At 35.8% G+C, this 19,307-nt stretch overlaps 1 protein-coding gene and 1 non-coding gene across 12 annotated transcripts in view; both read right to left on the bottom strand.

Annotated features, from left to right (window-relative positions):
* Positions 1-3,690: 3,690 nt before the first annotated feature.
* The window catches only part of RNF111 (ring finger protein 111), a 132,004-nt gene continuing 116,387 nt past the window's right edge, over positions 3,691-19,307 (bottom strand). For 8 of the 11 annotated variants that reach the window (XM_019832348.3, XM_003987100.6, XM_045059248.1 and 5 more), the window contains 7 exons: positions 15,517-15,865; positions 13,722-13,874; positions 12,574-12,700; positions 9,490-9,582; positions 8,583-8,678; positions 7,122-7,249; positions 3,691-5,333 (listed from right to left, as the gene is read on the bottom strand). In XM_019832348.3, the coding sequence (XP_019687907.1) occupies positions 5,216-5,333; positions 7,122-7,249; positions 8,583-8,678; positions 9,490-9,582; positions 12,574-12,700; positions 13,722-13,874; positions 15,517-15,865 (1,064 nt within the window). In that variant the 3' untranslated portion in view covers positions 3,691-5,215. The remainder of the gene's footprint in view (positions 5,334-7,121; positions 7,250-8,582; positions 8,679-9,489; positions 9,583-12,573; positions 12,701-13,721; positions 13,875-15,516; positions 15,866-19,307) is intronic. The other 3 variants (XM_019832343.2, XM_019832345.2, XM_019832344.2) reach the window with 3 other exon arrangements.
* LOC111561011 lies at positions 18,064-18,197 on the bottom strand. Its single transcript, XR_002743387.1, has one exon. It is a non-coding gene; the product is annotated as a U4 spliceosomal RNA (small nuclear RNA).

The following is a 19,307-nucleotide window of genomic DNA, read 5'->3' on the forward strand; positions in this document are numbered from 1 at the left end:
GACTCCGTAAGGGGAAGATTAGAAACAACACTGATCTACGGTTCAGCACCATGCTATGCTACCATTTGTTATCAAGGTCAAGGGTAGTTGTTTTGGGTGGTAAAGGTGGAATGCAGTGAGCACTGGGAGAACTTATATTCTTTTTTTTTTTTTAATTTTTTTTTCAACGTTTTTTATTTATTTTTGGGACAGAGAGAGACAGAGCATGAATGGGGGAGGGTCAGAGAGAGAGGGAGACACAGAATCGGAAACAGGCTCCAGGCTCCAAGCCATCAGCCCAGAGCCTGACGCGGGGTTCGAACTCACGGACCGCGAGATCGTGACCTGGCTGAAGTCGGACGCTTAACCGACTGCGCCACCCAGGCGCCCCAATTCTTAATGTAAGTATACTACATTCAAAGCTCTTTGCCCTTGTTACCTCATTTAATTCTAATTAACAACCTAGTCTGTCTTATAGATGAGAAACATGAGGTTCAGAAAGCTTAAGTTGTTCAAAGCTGCACAATTCAAAGCCCTTGTCCGTCTGACATGAAAACCTATGTTCTTTTCACAACTCCAAAAATCATTTATGTGGCCTGTGAATTTGTACAGAATACATAGGACAAAGAGAAGGTTGTGCCCAGTAAGCCTAACCACAAAATTGGCTGACATTTTTTTTCTTAGTTAACAAATAGTTGTTTTGGACATATGGTTGGCCCTTGGACAATATGGAGGTTAGACGCACTGACCACAAAGACGAAAATCCATGTGTAATTTTTTACCCCCCCAAAACTTAACTACTAATAACCTACCATTAACTTGAAGCCTTATTGATAACATAGTAGTAACACATATTTTATATGTGATATGTATTATATAGTACATTACAATAAAGCAAGAGAAAAGAAAATGTTAAGAATATCATAGGAGTGCCTGGGTGACTCAGTCGGTTGAGTGTCTGACTTCGGCTCAGGTCATGAACTCATGGTTGGTGAGTTCAAGCCCCACATCAGGCTCTGTACTGACTGCTCACAACCTGGAGCCTACTTCGGATTCTGTGTCTCCCTCTCTCTCTGCCTCTCCCCCACTCACACTATGTCTCTCTCTCTCTCAAATATAAAGATTTAAAAAAATTAAAAGAATATCATAAAGATTGGGGTGCCTGGGTGGCTCAGGTGGTTAAGTGTCCAACTCTGGGTTTTGGCTCAGGTCATGATCTCACGGTTCGTGAGATCAAGCCCTGCGTATGGGCTCTGTGCTAACAGCATCCCAACCTGCTTGGGATTCTCTCTTTCTCTGCCTCTCTCACACTGATGAGCACACTTTCTTTCTCAAAATAAATACACTTAAAAAAAATATATCATAAGGATAATAAAAAAATAACACAAGGAAGAGAAAATACATTTTATTGTACTGTACTTACTGAAAATACCCATGTATAAGTAAATGGGCTTGTGCAGTTCAAACCCGTGTTGTTCAAGGGTCAACTGTAATTTTTTTAACATTTATTCATTTTTGAAAGATAGAGACACAGCATGATTTGGGGAGAGACAAAGAGAGAGACAGAGGGAGACACAGAAACTGAAGCAGGCTCCAGGCTCCTAAATGTCAGCAAAGAGCCCGACGCGGGGCTTGAACCCACTGACCACGAGATCATGACCTGAGCTAAAGTAGGATGCTTAACCGACTGATCCACCCAGGTGCCCCTGTAACTCTTAATTCAAGAAAATTATTTAGAATGATTGAATCTATAACTGAGAGAAGACAGTTCAACCTTGATACATCCAATATTGTGACACATGAAGTCTTTTTTTTTTTCTTAAGATTTTTAAAAGTAACCTCTACACCTAATGTGGGGCTGAGACTCACAACCCCAAGATCAAGGGTCACATGCTCTAACAACTGAACCAACCAGGTGCCCCAGGAAGTCTTGAGTAAGTAAAAAACTCACTGTGTGGGGTGCCTGGGTGGCTCAGTAAGTTGGGCATCTGACTTGGGCTCAGGTCACGGTCTTGAGGTTCGTGAGTTTGAGCCCCATGTCAGGCTCTGTGTAGACAGCTCAGAGCCCGGAGCCTACTTCGGATTCTGTGTCTCTCTCTCTCTCTCTCTGCCCCCTCCCCCGCTCATTCTCATTCTCTCTCTCTCAAAAATGAACTAAAAAATAAAAAAATAATAAGTAAATAGTTATGCACGCTTTCATATGTTCACTCACAACTCTGGTTCCAATGACATTATTTTTATATAAGATTATGTTACTCAGCCACAATTTCTTCTATTTTCCATGGAGATTTTTGGAACTTAGCCTCCACAGTGGGAGAATGCTAAAGGTCTATTAAAATGGAGTAACCGAGGGGTGCCTGGGTGGCTCAGTCAATTAAGCGTCTTTTGGCTCAGGTCATGATCTCGAGGTTCATGAGTTCAAACCCCACGTTGGGCTCTGTGCTGACAGCTCAGAGCCTGGAGCCTGCCTCTGATTCTGTGTCTCCCTCTCTCTCTCTGCCCCCTCCCCCACTCATTCTCATTCTCTCTCTCTCTCTCTCTCTCTCTCTCTCTCTCTCTCTCTCTCTCTAAAATAAATAAACATTAAAAAAAAATTCACTGTGTTTCCAGAGGAGTTGGAAGGTAAATTAGAAATCAGGATGTATTTTCTATGGAATTAAGCTATTCTCATTTGTGAAAAACTAATAGTGAAATGTTCAGTCTGTATTTTAATTTTAGTATTAACAAATGTTAGTTTTCTGTATGTCAAACTGTTATGGTTCAAATGATGAAGTGTTTTTAGCAGCTAAAATAAAGTCACCAGAATAAGAAAAATGTTTCAAATATCAGTTTATCACTTGCATATTAACAACAATAAAAATAAGAATTTTCTGACAAAAGAATTTTAGTTCTAAAGTATTTGGACAGCTATCACTGAAATTTTCATTTTGACATAAGATGCAGCAGGATACGGAAGACACCAAAACAAAGCACAAAAGTTATATTAAAAATTATATTCTTCCTTACTTGGCTCATTACTAATCACATTTTCTGTAACTAATTGCAGTAGCTTACTAAGCTCCTGCATTAACAATCCAGGTTTATGCCACAAATACCTGTATTAAATAAACTTTAGGGTAATAATGCTCTATCCACATTAAAAAAAAATCAGTAGCAATTATAAAACAGGTCAACAGGTAGTCGTGCATCTAAATCTGGTGTAATATTAAAAAATAGAGAAATCTATCTGTTCTTCTTGTGTTTTAGGGAACATCAAGGGACTCAATTGTACAGAATTCTCCCCATTGATACTTCTTCCACCCTTGGCAATGACCCTGGGTTTTCTAGTGCCAAGTCCTACACCCATCGCAGGCTACTCAAAGATAGGCTACATGCTCTCTTCCCCAGTAAGGTGGCAGGCATAGGCCACTGTCACTCTGTCTCCTTCCTCTGCCCTTCTACAACTACAGCCTATCATCAAGTATTCTTTTTAAAACAATGTTATTTTCTATCCAAATCTCTAAACCATAGTCCATCCTCCATCTCTACATAAAACTATGTCAAGGCATGTTTAAACTGACAATTACTACAGTGTAACATTACTAATACAAAAAAGGCAAATAGCCATAACTGAATACAAAAATTATGCAAATGTCGACTTGAGTGAAATCACTATTTTGAACTCCAAGATGTTTAATATAAACTTTTATAAAACTAATTATGAAACACAAAGACAATAGAAATATAAGTTATTTATTAATCAATCCACTTACAAAGCAGGTGGCTTAATGCAAGCTTATTGACATCTTCACATATGATCCATGGGAACATGTCTTCCACATACAGACAGTGACGTTACTGACTGATGCATTTGCAATCTGGGGCATATTAAGCATATTTAGACAAATAAAATTAGGCTATCCTGTATATGAAAGTATCTTGATAATATGCATCCTGAAGTGGATTAAAACTTTCTCCAAAGGAGAAATGTTAGTACGTTAACTTAACTTTATATTCTATATTATGCAGTAAATCTTAACTATAGAAATTAAAATTTTTAAATCAGTGATCGACTCTTGGTAATGTATGAAGTGGGCGTCTAAAACCAGAGCAACAGTAGGTTTGTGCCTCACAGTATCTGCAGATTTACTGTTTTCAAGTTTAAAGAGAAATAAAACAAGAGACATGTAGATTCAGCTGACTTTATTTATCTTTAAACTAATAAAATCCCTTAAAAGTGATCCTGGGACCTTTAGAAGTTCTATGAATGCATAGATACCTGCCAATGACTGCAATTCTAACTCCTGACTGAATGTGTTTATTACAAAATCAATGTTAAGCAGATATCGTTACTGTAACGTGCTTAGCAGAAGACTGAACAAAATTCTACATGTCTTCTTCAATTTCCCTAAAATTTTGTTAAATCTGCAAGTATGTACAATCCAGCTAATTGAAATTAATATTTAGTGTTCATCAGAGCTGTTTCACAGCAGCAAAAACTGAATCAGGGAAATAAAGTTCTAAATTATGTAGGAAAAAGATAAATACAATCAGAACAGCAGTCTATATGTATGATATCAATATTCAACTCTATCTGCGTTGTGCTGAAAGGAAAAGGATACACCAAGAACATGTCTATTGATCACTCTGGTGATGTGAATACCACCTGCATCTGATTGAATATGGTTTGTATTCTGTTCCCAGTATTAAGGATGGTATTTAACTCAGAACTCCATATTGTAAATATACAGCAGCCATTTTGTCCTAATTAAGGAATGTCTTAATACACAATATTATCATTTTCTAGAGGATCTTTATACATTAAACTAAAGCACATGATTGATTAAATTAAAGGTTAGTAATGGATAAAAAAAATTCATAATTCTCAAGACCTGGTACTATGTAAAAAACAAAAAGACCACAAAATTCTACTTACTAAAGCAGCTAATCTTGCCTGCAAGTTTAGGGTCACAAGCCCATAATATGTGCAAAGAAATGCAATACAAGGAACCATGCAAAAATACAGTAAAATGATACAGGAAAAATGTCAAACCTAGAAAAAAAAAAGCTTTTATAAATACATCAAACTCAACTGTATACATAAACTGTAGGTCTAGCATTAGTTGTACCATATAGCAGAGCCGCACTCTAAGTTCAAGGCTTCCAAATCTGCGCAGGTAAGTCACGCCATCTTTGGTTGACTGCAGTACCAGGAGGATGGGAATGAGAGGGAGGGCAAGAGTTCTGAGACATGGTGTCAACTTTCACTTGGCAGCTGGGCCTCAATGTCCACTCTGCATATGGGGCACTTCTTATTGGTGATCAACCACTGGTCAACACACACTTGGTGGAAAAGGTGCATACAGGGAAGGCGCCTATTATAGGCAAACAAAACAAAAAGCAAAAATTGCAAAAGTGAATTTCCTGACAACTACACATAGCATTTATTTTCAAATAAATGATAACATGTAATAATCCATGAGTGTTTTGTAGTTAGCAGGCATCTTCCCCTTTTGTAAAAAACAAACAAACAAACACACAACACTTACACAGCCTCTCTAACAAGTTACACCTATATTAACACTTTGGACAATATAATGTATAAATGACCACAATAATTAACTGTCACAACTATGAAATCAAATTATATGTAATCTTTACAATTTTAAGAACAACAATTACACTGGCAATTATTCTGATTTGGTTTCTATATATGAACTGCCAACACAGAGGTTGGCAGTATGTTCCCTGTTACATAATACTGCAAATATATTTTTAATATCAAATCACTACATTTATACACTTTAAAAATGTATTGTATTTAATTCCCTCTCAAAAACGTTAGAACTCATGTTGTAAATATAGCATGTCATACTAATTAAGGAATGTCTTAATATGCAAATATCATTTTCTACCTAGATGATCTTTATACCTTAAACTTGAGTACCTCACTGAATAAAGGCTAATAATATTGCTTTCATGGGATAATTGTTATATCCACTTAATACTATGCTACTCCTTTAGAGGTAGGTTAATCTGTTTTGTAATATATTTGCATTATCAAACCATGTTGTATACTTTGAAATTAATACATTATATGTCAATCATATCTCAATAAAAAAATTAGTGGAAAAAATAAAAGTAGGTTAAGAAGTTAAGTGTACTATGCTAAGTTATCAATTAGAAACTGAGAAATAAAGCTTCCAGGCAATAAAGGATAATATTAAATCTAAGTGAACAGTGAGATAAAAGTTACTGACTTAAAAGTGTCCATGTATACCTCCATCCACTGTTAAAAGAGTTGTCATACATTTTCAGACTTCCTAATATTTTATAAAATTAGTAGCTAAAAAGAAGCATTCCAATTACTGCTTGAACAGGATTGTCAGTGCTGTGAAAACAACTGCCTTCCATATTTATAAACCTTCATTGGAAATCCAGTGTTCTAAAATATCCTTACATGTGGTATGGTAGCCAATTGTTCATAATATTTTTTCTGTCTCTGCCAACTGAAGAAATATGATAAAGTTATCCTTATAAATTAGGGCAACAATATCATCATACAGTTCTGTTACATATGTTTCAGAACGTGTTTCATATGGCATTATGTTACGTTAGAAAAAAAACAATAGGAATAAAACAATTACTCAAGAGATTATAAAAAGAAAATGCCTAAAATTAACAGTAGGTTAGCACAGTAACATTTCTAAACTGTGCAGCTGCAAAAAGAGAATTGTCCTATAAGCTGAGGGAAAATTTTAGGGCAAACCTAATTTACAAAAGATGCTGTAAGACAAACTGCATGCAGCTAATCTGGACTGCCCTCTTTAAGATTTGGAGAATACATTAATTTAACTGCGTTAGCCTCCAAAGCCTCCAAATTCTTTCTGCAAGATTTACAGAAGACAATTTGACCACAAAATTTCCCTGGCCAAATCCTGGTGTGCTGTGTATTTCCCATTCCCATCCCTTTGTTGGTCATACAGAGACTCTCATCTTTCTATTCTTCCACTCACTAGAAGGGAATTCTACACTTCAGATACTGATAACAGGATATGCAAGCAGTAATATTTGTATTCTGTATTTGGTTTCTTGTCTACTTTCAAATCAAATCTCTCGTACAGTTCTGACAACAGACTTTTAGATAATTAATGTCTAGTTACCTCACATCTTCACCTTCCTCTAAAATAGACAAACAGATAGTACATTTTTCCTCTGTGTCTTCCTCAGTCCCTTCTTCCCCATCTTGTTTGCAGTGCAGTTTCCTCTGTGAGAACCAATCAGTTGTTACCTTATTAGTAGAGATGACATTATTGAACAACTGAGTAAAGTCTGTGTTTATTTGAAAAACAAAAACAAAACAAAACCACACATTCACACCCACAACTTATTTCCCAGGTACAGCTGTCACGAATTAATGGATGAATTAAGTGACTACCACCACCTGTTCTTTTAAGACCTTTAAATAGCATGAAAAGCAAAATCAAATGTAACAGAAATTCATTAGTTTGAATTCACCAGTTTCTATTATTTGTAATCCACAATTAGGAGGATATACAACATGAACTCTATTTTTGTCCCATCATGAATACAGTTAAATGAACTTTATCTTACTAATGAATGGTTCAAATAATATCCAAATAAATTATTGCTAATTATACTCATTAGCTTACATAGTTGAAAGGACTTAAATTTAATGGTAACACCTCACTAATACTCTTGGAAAACAGACAAAAACTACAAAGGCAGCAATTTTCATACTTTATTATTCTCTGTATATCACAGGGCATTGTTGCTTGTTGAAAGAAACTTATTTAATATGTCTGCACTTTAACTTCTAGATAGACTACTACATAAGGAGTGGAGGGTAGAATATAAAAAATGTATATCAATTAAATGTGCACATAAGTGACAGGCTCAATAATGGTATTGCCATATGATGAAGTTTTGTATAAGCTCTTAAAAAAGAATATGAGTGACTTGTGAGGGCTGAAAGAGAAGGAAAAGAAAATGTGCAAAACTGTGTGCGTACCATCCACTTTGTGTTATTTCTGAAGGAGAAAGGAAAAACACATACATATGCACGTTATTGCAAACGCATACAAATACCTGGAACATTACCTAAGAAATCCTTAACTATGATTTTTCTTCTGGGAAGGAAGACTGGAGACAGCAGGGTAAGAAACTTCAAGTGTATATTTTTAGGCTTTCAATTAAAAAAATTTTTTTTCTTTAATGTTTATTTTTGAAAGAGAGAGAGAGAGAGAGAGAGAGAGAGAGAGACAGAGAGAGAGGAGAGGGAGAAAACAAGTGGGGGAGGGCAGAGAGAGAGAGGGAGATACAGAATCCAAAGCAGGCTCCGGGCTCTGAGCTGTCCACACAGAGTGCAATGCAGGGCTCAAACTCCCAAACCGCCAGATCATGATCTGAGCCGAAGTCAGACACTTAACTGACTGAACCACCCAGGTGTCCCAGGCTTTCAATTTTTAAAAAAAAACTATGTATGTGTTGTTTTGGTAATAAGTAATAGGGTTGCTAGATTCCACAATCTCCAAAAAGGTCCATAATATTAAATTGTATGCATTTCAATAATAATATAGACACTTCATAGAATAAATTCTTACCTTTTTGTATTTATGTGGATATGTACATCTTTCAATTGTCCCCTGGGATGCACCACGATTCACATTTCCTAATCTTTCTTCCAAATGAATCAGTTCCTGAAGGTAAAGGACAATTAGTATTAAAAACCAGGATGATTATTTCTTGAACAGCACTGTCAATATTGTAAAAGCAATGAAGTCCCATATTTATAAACCTGCAATATAAATACAGTGTTCAAAAAGCCATATATGGTAAGGCAAATCGTTGTTTGCAATTCTTTTCTCAGCCAATTGAAGTGGTATGGCAAAGTTATCTCTACGGATTAGGGTAACATATTACTACAAGGTACTGTATGAGTCAGTAAATATGAATGCCAGAAGAAGATGAAATCATTGTAGTAAAATAGGGAAACAAATGAAACAATAGTTTACTGACTCCAACTTCCAAAGTGACATGAAGAAACAAAACAAAATTTCAAATATATTCAAATAATTTTTTTCCTGAAAATTCAAACAAGATAGTTAGCTACAAACCAAATTACTTGGGTTATTTTCCTCCAATAATGTTTCTCTAAAAATGAGTTTAGTCAAAAGCAGTAAGTTTTCCCCCACCCCAAGTTTAATAGTATAGCTCTTTATCTGACATTTATATTGATTTGATTAATAAATACCTATACTCTTTTATATTAGGTATTTTCATTTATTCATCTTTAACTTTTGGGTACTTTTTGATACCAAGATAAATATCGCTTATAAATCTTTCTGTGATAACCCCCAGAAGTAGTATCAACAATTCAGATCCCCAGCCACCATGGCAATCCTATTCAACTGTGAATAGTAAGAATACATACATCATATATTCTCTCTCTACATTAAAGAGAGTACTAAAGATACCGTTGCAAATTATCTCATTAATTTTATGACACACCTCAAAATTGCCCCTGAAAGGACCTCTGAATGATGTTCCATCCAATCCTGATGAAATGTAACGAATATGAGGGTAGCCTGCCATGTCAGGAACCTATTTTAATAGAAGAGATAGGCTAAATCAAGTAAGAGTAGGCTCAAGTTTTAACACACTAACTGAGACACAATTCTCTCCATTCGGCTAGTCACAAAGTTGAACTTCAGTAAGTATATATAACTGCAAGTTTGCGCTCTGTAAAAGGATTAAGTTCCTCTTCAAATATAATCTCGTAAGGTAACACTTAAAATACAATTAAAAAAAAACAAAAAAACAAAACAAGAATAGCTGTTCCATGAGATAACAAATTGTTTTAATAAATTGTTTTATCTTGCACAAAGACTCCTAAATAGAAAATACCCAAAGTTAAGACTGCTGCTCTTAGTAGCCTAAAAGTATAAAGACTAAAACCTTCGTAAAATTTTGTCACTTTCAGAGAACTTTATTAAATCATAGTAAGAAATCAAAATGCACAAAATTTTCCAATGAAACTTATTTCCCTTACTCTAACTTCCTAACGGCAATAGGTACCCTACTCCTTTTTTTGTTTCGTTCTGTTAGTGAAAGTTATTTTTTTTAATGTTTTATTTTATTTTTGGAAGAGAGAGAGAGAGAGTACAGAGAAAGGCAAAGGGAGAGAGGGGGACAAAGGATCCAAAGTGGGCTCTATGCTGACAGCAGCAAGCCCAATGTGGGACTTGAACTTACAAACCATGAGACCATAACCTGAGCCAAAGCCAGACCTCAACCAACTGAGTCCACCCAGGTGCCCCTGTTAATGAAAGTTTTAATAGTGTTTTCTGATTCTTCTGTTAGGTGTACTCAATCCTCATTATTCATGGATCCCTTGTGAATTTGCCTACTTGATAAAATTTATTTGTAACTCCAAAATTAATACCCGTGCTCTCTCAATCATTTGTGGACATGCACAGCAGCAAAAAACTCGAGTTGTCCCGTTTCCACCTAGGGTAGAACAAGGCTCTGCCTTCTTCTTTCAGCTCTTATACTATAAACATGGGTCTTTTTTGCGGTCTATTTAGTGCCGTGCTTTCCACATTTTTGTGCTTTTTACTGGTGACTTTGCTGTTCAAAATGGCCACAAGCATAATGCTTAAATGCGGACTAGTGCAAGAAGGCTTCAATATGCCTTACGGACAAAACGAGCGTAGATAAGCTTCATTCAGGCATGAGTTTTGCTGGCCCATGAGCTCAATGTTAACAACTCAATAATATATAATATAATAATAATAATGGTATCAGGACACCTGATACTTTGATGTCCAAAATGGACATCAAAACAAGATTATATACTGACTGGCTGTTGTTAGCAGATCAACACTGTGACCAGATGCTTGCAGTAACCTAAACTTGCATTTACCACAAGAAAAATGGCTCTATAGTTACTTCCTCAGTGTCTGCACAACTTTACAGAATGTAACTACCGTGCTTAACAAGAGTAGACTGGGGCGCCTGGGTGGCTCAATTGGGTAATCGTCCGACTTTGGCTCAGGTCATGATCTCGCACTTTGGGAGTTCGAGCCCCATGTCGGGCTCTGTGCTGACAGCTCAGAGCCTGGAGCCGGTTTCAGACTCTGTGTCTCCCTCTCTCTCTGCCCCTCCCCAGCTCGCACTCTGACTCTTGCTCTCTCAAAAATAAACATTTAAAAAGTTAAAAAAAAAAAAAAAAAGAGTAGACTGTATTAGGAAAGGGAGATTCTAGGACAGAGCACTGTTCTTCCATCTTTATTTTTTTTTTAAGTTTACTCATTTATTTTGAGAGAGAAAGATACAGAGTACGACGAGGGGGAGGAGCGGCAGAGAGAGAGACACAGAGAGAGAGAAAATCCCTAGCAGGTTCCGTGCTGTCAGTTCAGAGTCCGACATGGGGCTCAATCTCACCAACCGCGAGATTATGACCTGAGCCAAAATCAACAGCTGGACGTTCAAATGACTGAGCCACTAAGGGGCCCCAATTCTTTCATCTTTATAAAATCTCCAATATTATTTTTTAGTGAGCTTCCACTGAATCACAACATGCTTTTAGCAAGTTTATAGCTTTAAAAGACAATTCATACATGGTAAAGAATTTATAATAAGCAATAACTTTTAACCGTCAAATAGATTATTTAAATATCTGCAACTTTCCTTATGACCAAAATCAATACTACCCACCTCTCAGCAGATAACCCAACCTCCTACACATCTCCAAGGAAAGTAAAAAATCAGAAAGGAACTCCTGCCCCTCAAATTACTTAAACCTGCTCTTACCCTATACCCCTCCCTTAGTCTCCTTTGTTCCGGAGTCCCAGTTTCTAGGGGGGGCAGCTTTAGCTTTAGCTTTAGCTTTAGCTGTTATTGTTGAGTGACCCCCATGCCTAAGATCTTTAAATACCAACTTACTCAGAGTTCCTTGTGCTTATGCTGTTTGACAGCTCCTTATATGCTATACCCACTGTAAAGTACTACTCCCAACTCCAAAGTCTAAGTCGTAGGTATGACAGAGCATCCTGGAAACCATTCCTGCAGTGTCTTTACCCTCACAAAACAAAACAGCTCCCTACTCTATACCACTTTTATAACCAGTAGGTATCATGAATAGCAAATTCAATCTATCTTTGCTGAACTTGTTCTGTAGAACTCAAATTGGTACTGACAAGATCTGAGTCTGTTCAAATCAGAGAATTAGGAAAGTCCTTCTGCAGATCAGAAAATAAAGAATGAATGCATCATAACAGAACCACTAGCAGTTATGACAAAATAAAGCATATGTCCTAGTGACAGTGGAAAGACTGTCATCTTGGTATAAAAGAAAAATCTTGGTCATTTTTTATATTAAGAAGAGTACATTTCACAATGCAAATACAAATACAGATTTCAATATATCTAGTTTTTTATGGCACAATTTCAGTCTAATAATTCTCAAATTCTATTAAAACACCGATATCAATTCAGAATATTTTTTAAAATTTCCAACAAAATATTTAACTTTTCTTAGAAAAGAATACTTTTAGAAGAATAGGTGACAATTCTGATATTTTCCTCCTTTACCATTAAAGGAAGAGCTCCTAGTTGTAAGTGGTGAAGTCGAGGTGGCGCATGGTAATGGGCCAAGTGAGGGTGCAGCGCTCCAGGCGTGTAAGTGGCCGCAGTCACTCCAGCTTCAATCCCCAGCTCCCTGACGAAGGAGGAGAACACTTTAACGTTTAGCCATCCTTAGAGTGTCTTTATTATCAACAGAAACGGGGGAGCATGTTTGCATTTTTTAGAGTTATCTAAAGTTTCTTAACTGACACAGCTGAGAAAAAGATAATTTACCCCCAAAACTTAACTATTCAGCAATTAAAACTCAAAAATTCAGTTCTGTGACTATGACAAGCAAAGCATTTGTACTCAGTTTCACATCCTACAAAGGAAGGAAATATTCAACGAATTACCCTTAAGGTTCCTTCCAATCTAAAAGTCTGATTCTACTTGAGGAACATACAAAATATAGGGTTTAGTTTTCTGGTTTATATGAATGTTACAGATGCTCCCAGGACTTGTGTTTGTTGGACAGTGTCTCTGGGTTACTGTCAACAGGAAAATTAGAAGAACCAACATTTCTATACCTTTTAAAGCAAGGTCAAACAAAATTCTAGAAAGAGTAAAATTGGTAAATGCCAAATTTTCATTTATTGATTCTCATTTTATGTTTTGCCTCAAATGTCATTGTGGACCAAGATCTCAATGACTGCCTACAGACAATGGATTCAGAAAGAAAAATTAATGCAAATCTGCTTCCATTTCTCTAAAAAAGACCACACTCCTAGGAGGATGCAGGCTCCATTTTCCTTGTCAATAAGCAGGGGTTGGTGGTGGTAAAGCAGATCTGAGTACAGAGGTGGTGGTGAGGGGGGTGGATAAGGAAGTTGTGAGAGTAAGATCCATTTAGGGAGTTAACTTTAATGGCAGATACTTCTGAAAAACAATTAACAAAAAAGCTCTACTCTCATTTGACATGGTTCTCTGACCCAGAACTCAAGTTCCTCTTTCCACTCCAAGTTTCTATAACTTGCCCAGAGACAGTGTCTCACAGCTAAGCTGGAATTCAGCCTCTCCACATCACCATTCTGTATGACATTCCACTACAAAGCATCTGTTCTGATAGTTTTACCAGAGGCTCCTGAGCGTAACTTTGAAATAAACATAATACTGACCAGGCAGATCTCTCTGGAGCCTGTCGAGGATGTGAGGACATAGTCTGAGGCACATGAATATGATGCCCATGACCATAGTTTGGGTGCATCCTATGTGGATGGGGTGGGGGCCGTTCATGTGCCCGCCTGGAAACACAGAACACAAAAAGACCACTGGAAATAATTGAATAATTGGTTATTTCTTAATGTAGAAAAAAAAATCTAGTATTATTATAAACATCTATAAATGAGTCATAAATTTACTTCTATAATAATATATTATAAAAATATAAAATAACCTATTGATTAATAAATCAAGACACCCTAACCCCACAAATCTCAATGCTCATTTATTACAATGTCTCCAATTCAAATATGCTCCAAGGAAAAATTTTAACATTATCTTGTATGCTTTCCCTACAGCAGATATTTTACACAGAGTAACAGGAAATGAGTAGAAACAGAATTTTAAAAATTAAACACCCTAGCAAATGCCTCAGGCACAAAATAAGGGAGGAAAATGGAAACTTTTATTTTGTGTTGCTTTTATACTGTAATGACATTTATCCATTTTAATGACTAAAACTTACTTTAAGAGAAAAAACTTTTAACCTTGTGCAGTGTTCTCAAACACATGCAAATACATGTTAACACATCTGGGAAACGGAGATTAACTCCATTCACATCTTTATTCTGTATCCCAGATTATTATATTCTCTTCGTCTAAAGTCAGCCACATTTATAAATGTAAATAGTCATAAAATTTTAAACAAAAGATTCCAAGTATTCATTTTTATAGTGTAATTCTTATTTTCTACCACTTTCTAACATATTTACAGGTCTTCATGTGTAAGCTTAATGATTTAAAACATAATTTTTTCTAGATACTGGAAGATATGAATTTTAAATTGCCAATTTTTAATATAAAGAGTTACTATATTAGCATGCCAGTAATAGCCAGAGATTCTGGAAATAACCTTACATAACTAAAGAAAGAATTTATACATGTGGTAGATTAATTACATCAAGAATTCTGCAAACAAACAAAAAAGGAAAGGATTTTTGCAAACATATTCTGAAAAGGGCCAAATGGTAAATATTGCTGGCTGTTTAGGCTGTATGGCCTCTATTTCAACTACTCAATTTAGTCTTTGTGGTGTGAAAGAACACACGGACAATACATAAATGAACAAGCATAGCTGTTGACTTATAAAACTCTATTTACAAAAACAGGCAAGCAGAATTAGAGCAATACAGTTTGCTACCATGAATTAGAAAATCATATCCTCACTTTTTAAAAGAAAACAAAAAGTTCATTTATATATAGTCTTTTCATGATGTTTGGAGAGTACAATACTTTAATATTTAAATTTATAAATAAACAGGTAAAGAATACTATTTTTTCAATGTCAGTTGTTGAAAATTCTACTAGTACTCTTCTTCCCTCTGGAATAAATCAAACTAAGTCTTGACAACTTTATATGTTGTTCCTCAGGATCATCGATTTTAACATGAATCTTTACTATGTGATATTGAAGAAACCGACAAGAGACTGGTTTACAAAAATAAATGACCCTGGGTCATACCCTGAAAATGGTTTGATTTCTTTAAATAGCCTGATATTGACTTGTTTTGTCACGCTACCTACAACTCAGGACAAGAACAAGGAAGATTCTAGTTAGTAAAGAATAATTTCCTAGTGAGCTGAGGATTCAGCATAGTTACATCACTTCTAAAGATTTTAGTTTTAAAAACTAACAGCAATAGAAGGAAGAGGAACACAGCGTGATCGTCTTTTAGAAAACAGAAAACATACGTTGGATGCTGCATCATCCTCCTCCTTTGAACTTCCATCCTCTGCATCACTTCATGAGGATGCAGTCTCTGTGCTGCAGGTGCCGCGGCTGGGATGTGGTGTGAGATTGGCTGGTGTGTGGGAGGAAGATGCTGAGGGATTGGTGCAGCTGTACTGGCTAAATGAGTCGGGGGTGGGGGTGCCACAGGGTGAGATGTTGCATGAGAAGATATCTGAGAATGGAAAGCATGTACAGGATGAGGAATAACATAATCCACTTGAGGTGGAGGCTGAGTCTGAGGAGGAGGGTTTCCATGAGAGTGGGGACAGGCAGAGGCTTGATGATGAAGTGGTCTTGTCAAGGAGGCATCTGTAAAAAAAATGTAGGCACCATGCAGTTGAGCATATATTGCTGTTACATATTCCTTTTGTAGTTTAAAAACATATTAGTACACATTTAATTTTTATGGATACTGTATCAATGCTTGAGTCTGCTCAATTCTGCTTTACAACCTGCTTTCTTCTTTGAATAATCTTAGGTATCTTCTCATGTCAATATATATAGATTCTCATGTCAATATATCACAGCTTCACAGCATTCTATTATAGGGATACACCAACATTTATTAAAGAAATCGCCATTGATAAAAATGGGAAACCCAACACTAAACATCTGTGTGTATGACGCCTCTTGTACTCTTTCATACATATATGCACGAGTGCATGTGCACACGCGCGTGCGCGCGCACACACACACACACACTACTCACGGTTTTTGTAGCATAAATTCCTATAAATAGTTCTTAGTCTGAGAAAATCTTTTAAAACTCAGATATCAGTCAACAAAATACCCTTCCCAAAAGGTTACTATAATTAATATTTCAGTGAACAGCATACGAGAGTACCTGAAACCCTATACTACTAATTTTTTTAAATGACAATCAGAAAAATCTTGTATTTATTAACCACTTATATTTCTTCCCAGAATATCTATTCATATTCTTAGGCTATCATTCACCTTTTTCTCAATGATTTACAAGTATTCTTTGTATACATGGAAAGTTTGTCATAATAAGGTATAAACATTTTTCCAAATTGTCTTCTGTTAATTTTGTTTTACCATATATGCAAGTTTTTTGCTTTTGTCAAATGTAGAATTGACACTTTCACAAATATGTAAATCTTGCTTTCCTTTATGATTACTAGTTATAGAGCACTACAAAGAGAAAAGGAACTTGAGAGTTCTTCTGGACAAGACTGCAAAGATACTCTTTTATTGCTGCTCTTCTCTCTCCCTGCCCCAGGCCACTTTTCCTGAGCTATAGTAAGAAGATGAAGGGGCATATTTTCAAAGAACCTGAAATGGAAATTAGCCTTAATAAAGATGGTTTCCCCCATTTCTTTGTTATGTTTCAAAGTGGCTGCTGAAAAGTCCCTCTGAGGAATACACATCTCTCTTGCTGGAGGAGACATGCATCTTTTTGAGGTCTAAAAATATGTTTGTTTCTTCCTTGGATTTCAGCCTCAATTTCACTGTATTTGGAAGATTTTCTTGGAGTCTGGTATGGAAGTATAGCCATTCTCTAGTTTCATGACAGAAGAATTACCTTGAATTTTAATCCTTTTGATTCACCCTTTGTTCAGCATGAATGAATAGGTAAGCATGAACTCAACCACATTTTCAAAGGACACCTTACTAGCATGTATTTAAAGGAATTTTTAAGTGATTTTCTAAATATCATGTTTTCAAATCTAGGCTTTACTCCAAGCCTCCAAACTCAGTACCTGGTCATAAAAAAAGAAGTCGCTATGTTTTACCATTGTTAGCTATCTTTCCTCAAATTCAGAGCATTTTTTCCAGTTTCAATTCAAAGTTTTCAATTTCTATAATCATTAGGCAAGAAATAATATTGACAAATATTACAAAATTTTAAAGTTTTGTTTCAGAATTAATCAATTTATTTAACTCTTCAGCAATCATTTCATTTTTCAGCTTTATTGAGATATGATTAACAAATACAATTATATATATTTAAAGTGTACAATGATGATTTGACATACATATACTTTGTGAAATGATTACCACAATCAGGTTCATTAACACATCCATTACCCCACAAGTTACCATCTTTTGTGTGTGTCTGGTGAAAGTTCAGCCATTACTATAATTCACTATATATTCCAAACAAAACAGATTGCTAACCACTGTAGAAAGGTGACATTCTGCATTCCCACAGACCATTTCCCTTCCTTCTCTATTTTATGTGTTCTTGACAGTTAAAAAAAAAAGTTCTTGATATTGTTTCCTGAAAGTTCAACATGTCACTTTGACCCAGCAGCAATCACACTCCTAGAAATTACCCTACCGACTAAAAAACTACAATGTGATCATCAACAGAGAACTGATTTAATATACAATGGGATATTATGAGGGTATTGAGAATAGCAACCTAGATTTTTATGTGCTAATATGGAAAAAAATCTAAGATGGACTATTAAAATATTTTTAAAAATGAAAAAAAACCCCAACAAACAGAGGCAAATATTATGTTATGATCCCACTTTTTTTTTTTTAAAGGAGAGACATATATATACTTTTGTGTGTACAAAGAAAACTTCTGAAAGGTTTTATAAGCTACAATTAGCAATAATCGTGCCTCGGATAAACCTCATTGGCTACGATACTGCCACTGTGCAAAGCTAGGTTTTATAAGCTACAAACAGTTGTCACCTTCAATGTATCAAGATAAGTGGTATGTGAGAAGGGCCATTAACTTCTCATTTATGTCATTCTGTAGTTTGAACTTCTTACGATGTAAAGAAAGTTACTTTTATAATAAAAGTAAAACAAATTTAAATCTAAAACACTTCTTTATTAGGGCAAAATAGGTTCCCTTTAAAATGCTAAATATATTATTTTTTGGGAGGGGGAAGAAAACCACACATTTTGAGTTCCTAATAAAAGACGATCAATTAAAGATAAATATCAATAGGTATCACAAAACAGCCTGTACATTATACCAGTGCTCATACATAGAATTTGCTCATTAGTCAATACTTTGCAAAAACTGTTTCAAAACCTGTTTTCTAACTTATACTGTACATCTTAAGTTGTATTATTGAAAAGGTAAATGATATATCACCAGGTTTCACTGTACAAATTCTGGGTTGACTCCAGCTGTGTGTGCAAAACCCAGATTTTTAAAATTATTGGAATGGAAGAAGTCTAATGAGATATGTAACTGAAAATTATCCCTTGCATGTAATCAGAACAAAAGCAAATGTTCTTGCCAACTTCCTAATTTACTCCTGGCAGTGAATTTCCAGTGTTTTTTTTTTTTTTAAACCAAAGTATCTATTAAGTTTCCATTTGATTATTAGCCTGTAATATAACAAAGTAGTAAATATGTGTTGCATAGCCTAAGAGTATCTCTCATTTCTTTTTTTTTTTTTTTAATTTTTTTTTTTTCAACGTTTATTTATTTTTGGGACAGAGAGAGACAGAGCATGAATGGGCGAGGGGCAGAGAGAGAGGGAGACACAGAATTGGAAGCAGGCTCCAGGCTCCGAGCCATCAGCCCAGAGCCCGACGCGGGGCTCGAACTCACGGACCGCGAGATCGTGACCTGGCTGAAGTCAGACGCTTAACCGACTGCGCCACCCAGGCGCCCCTCTCTCATTTCTTATGACACTCAGATACTAAACAGATTTCAATTTCTTCAGAAAAGCCACATCTGGCTCTATTAATTGCCTGCATCAAATGAATACAGAAATCTTTTTGCATTCGGCCAAGCTTTCTGTGCAGTTGTTCT

This window comes from Felis catus, chromosome B3 (assembly GCF_018350175.1).
Source record: "Felis catus isolate Fca126 chromosome B3, F.catus_Fca126_mat1.0, whole genome shotgun sequence".
Classification (NCBI taxonomy): Eukaryota; Metazoa; Chordata; class Mammalia; order Carnivora; family Felidae; genus Felis; species Felis catus.